Source organism: Etheostoma cragini, chromosome 10 (genome assembly GCF_013103735.1).
Source record: "Etheostoma cragini isolate CJK2018 chromosome 10, CSU_Ecrag_1.0, whole genome shotgun sequence".
Lineage (NCBI taxonomy): Eukaryota > Metazoa > Chordata > Actinopteri > Perciformes > Percidae > Etheostoma > Etheostoma cragini.
This window is the reverse complement of record NC_048416.1, coordinates 17925531-17929170: the sequence shown is the minus strand read 5'-3', so window position 1 is coordinate 17929170 and position 3640 is coordinate 17925531. Positions and strand designations below refer to the sequence as shown.

At 39.3% G+C, this 3640-nt stretch overlaps 1 protein-coding gene across 1 annotated transcript in view; it reads right to left on the bottom strand.

Moving 5' to 3' along the window:
• ccdc88b (coiled-coil domain containing 88B) overlaps positions 1–2489 on the bottom strand; it is a 37462-nt gene extending 34973 nt beyond the window's left edge. The window contains exons 1-2 of the mRNA XM_034883438.1: positions 2242–2489; positions 914–1062 (exon numbers count right to left, since the gene is read on the bottom strand). Of these exons, the coding sequence (XP_034739329.1) occupies positions 914–1062; positions 2242–2301 (209 nt within the window). The 5' untranslated portion in view covers positions 2302–2489. The remainder of the gene's footprint in view (positions 1–913; positions 1063–2241) is intronic.
• Positions 2490–3640: the final 1151 nt, after the last annotated feature.

The window sequence follows — 3640 nt, the reverse complement described above, 5'->3', positions numbered from 1 at the left end:
AGTTCTGAAGGCAAAAGGGGGTCCAACCCGTTACTAGCATGGGGTACCTAATAAAGTGGCCGGTGAGTGTATATCAAGACATTTCATTAAAAATCACAAAAGTTAATCTCATAGTGGCTCTGGAGGCAAAATCATGGTATCACCAAAGTAGGTAGGAACAAAGAGGTTTGTAGAAGATTTCGTGCCAATCTATCCAAAAGTAGTTGGAATATTTCAACATTGCTAAACATCAGGTCTTAGTTTGTTATTTTAATTAAGCATTAGTTAGTTCATGCAGGACACAAAATTTAAACGCCAGCTGATTAAATTATCATTTCCATCAGTCATACACTAATCACAGTCATTTTGACATCAAGGAGGTTCATTTAAACGTGATTCCCTTCTCGCTGATCCTTACTACACCACTGTTGCTGGCAAAGTTCCAGCCTCCACCTTCCTAAATCAGAGTCCTAACATGACTCAAAGGAAAATGGTTTTCAGTGTCATGGGCTGGATCCACTCTCGTATACCAATTAGGGTTTTCTTCATTGTGCTCCCTGTTTCAGCTAAGCATGCTGCTTGGCTAATCTAGGGAGCATTTTAAAGAGTAGAGTAATAAATGGTTTAGTTTGTAACAAATGATTCTTCACTCAAAAATGGCTTTTAGTTTATTTGGAAAATGGGCCCATTTCTAAAAAAAAATGTAAAAACTTGTTTAAAGCCAAGGCCTGCAAGGTTACACAAGTATATTATTTCAGTATTCTCCATTGGCTGAAAATTTGGAATTTTTATTTAAATTTTACAGTGAAGTTCAAATGGGCCTCTTGCGTTACAGATTGACTGTGAAATGTCCTCACATGTTCATCATATGAGTTCTTATTTTCCCTAGCAGTCTGTTTTATGGCTGCAAAGCAATGAAGCAAGAAACTCTTACATGACCCTCATGATCTCATTGAGGAAAATCCCATTGGTCAGCCTCATGTAACGATCCCGGACACTCTGGGAAATAGAGTTGACTTCCATGTACTGGTTGTAAAGCGGAAAGCCATCCTCCCTCTCCACCATCTTTTCAAACAGCTGAACCTGTGAGAGACAGGAAGAGATTGTGTTTTGTGTGTGTGTGTGTGTGGGGAGGGGGGCAATGGGTGTGTATCAGGAGGTGGACAAGGAAGACAGGAGAAGAAAGAAGGTACAGAGAGAGAGAAAGAGAGAGAGAGAGAGAGATGGAGAGGAACAAACATTTTCATACAGGAAGCTTGAGTTGGTGCACCTGTCTGGACAGGTGGGCTCTGTGCTCCCACACTGGGAAGCACTTCACAGTAACAAGCAGCCAAACAGGATGGCAGCCAAGGTCTCTCTCTACTAAGATGAGCTGTGCCAATGCAAACTGCAATATAATAAGGTTTATTCCCACCTGCACCTTCTAAAAACGTCACTGTCGTTTAACAGAGTAACAAGCTTGAGTTGGATCAGCTGATAAGGTGAGGTAGAGCAGCTTGAGATGCTGGGAGACAGTGTGAACAGGGTGCAGATGTCCAACATATTGTGAAGCAGGGTGAAAACTCAATGATTAATCAACCTGCTGAAGTACCCTTGAGCAAACAGTAAACCCCTGCCAGCTGTAGGCATCCTGATTTACCTGACCTCTGACACCCCTTTTTGGAGTAGGGCAACAACAAAGAAAATATCCCTTCAAGGTTCAGCACAGTATCACATTATATCATAAATACTGTTCATTGACCAGAACCTCCTTGGGCTGAGTGGTTTCTCATGTGGAAAACCCAGCTGGAAATTCAGTCTGATACAAATACAACCAATTCTCATCTGAATTTTGTTAGACTATATCCTCTTGACTACACAGTAGATAAAAGCCCAAGGACACGGAAGTGTCAAGGCTTAGGAGAAGAAGAAAAGCTGACCATTAAGAGGCAAGGGAAGCTGCCAAAAGGAGAAGTAGGGTGTTTGTTTTGCTGTAGCTACAAAACAGCCATAAAGCAGTATCAAGGCTATGTTTAGCTGTTTATTGAACTCCTACTTTTACAAGTATTTGGGTGAATAGAAATGGAAAGCAGGCTTCTCTAAAAAGATACAATGTCATAAGTATTTGTGACTGAAAATAATGTTTTACTTCAGAACAGGTCTTTGTCCCAAGCAAATTTCTACACAGTTTCCAAACAATCCACCAGTTTTATTCTCCTCTCTCTGCCTCTAGAAATGATGACCTTTTCTCTAACTGGAAGTGATAAATGATAAATGACGTACCCATTGCACCAACGCACTTTCCATGAATTCCTCTATTATCTCCATAATGTTAGAGTCCATTGTTATGTTAGTGAAACACTACAGAAGACAGCTAATTAAAAAAGATTATCAACACTATGTATGTAGGTTAATGAATTAACGAGAGAGAATCCATCTTGCTTCTAGTGAAGTAGTTTGACATTTCTGCGGCTGTTCCCCTCCCTCCACCTCGCTGTCTCTTCCTCTCTGACTGTGTGACAGTTTCATTGCAAAACCACACCGGAATTTTCAAAACGCACGTTGCTTCTTTTTTTTTTCTTTTTCTTTTTTGAGCCGACATCTTTACACGCCCTTCACACACTGGGTAACATACACAAATAATCTAATCTTGATTCGCACACTGGAGATTCGGGCCTCGTTTTATGTTGTATGCTTTTAAAACTGTATGACAACAGAACAAATTTTTCATCTTCGACACATTTGAATGAATGTCATCTATTTTTTTTCAAACGGCTATATGGTAACGATGGCTTTTGTGTTATTTCTGCTCAATAACTTACAGGTTTCCCGGTGAAAATGATGGATTTGACTGGAGTTAATAGTTGTCAGAGTCATTGTTGCTCCATGTCCACACAAATAACCAAAAAAATCCAAGCCAGATTCAAACACTATGCAATAGCGAACCCTGGCGGTTTAACATTAAAGTTCGTAATTGCCTATTTAAAAATGATGCATTACATCATTATTTTCACAACAGAATCACTAGGGGGGAAGTGTAACCAGGCAGCCATACTTTTATTTAGGTGCTGCATTTCCTGTACTCTTCCTGTAGGTCTATCAGTTCATCTGCAGTAGTCTACAGTACGTGTCAATTTTGCAGTGGTGGACATTTGCTCAAGTACTGTACTTAAGTACACATTTGAGGTTATTTACTTGAGTCTTTTCTTTTCAGGCTACTTTTTTACATCTATTCCACTTCATTTCAGAGGAAAATGTTCTTTTAATTCCAATACATTAATCTGACAGCTTTTGTTAGTTACTAGTTACTTTACAAATTAAGATTTTTTTCACTTAAAACACATGTAGTTTATAAAATACAGTGTTTCATTATGTCCAGCTGGATCTGGATCTAAAGGATCTGATTCCTTCTTCTGCCACTGTCAATATGTGGAGTGTCATTCTTGCTGTGATGCGGGTTTATTGTTGCCATGTAAACATTGTTTTGAATGTGGTATGTGTACACTTGTATGTTCTCCTTTGTATGTAGGCCTACACAAATGGTACATAATATGTGTCATCTTTCACTAAATTAGCCTTCTGGGAATTCTGTTTTAAGAAGACTACGCCTACTGTCATAAATATGCGACAAACCGTTTAACTTAATTAACCAGCCGAGATAGCGTCTTCATTCCCCCAATGC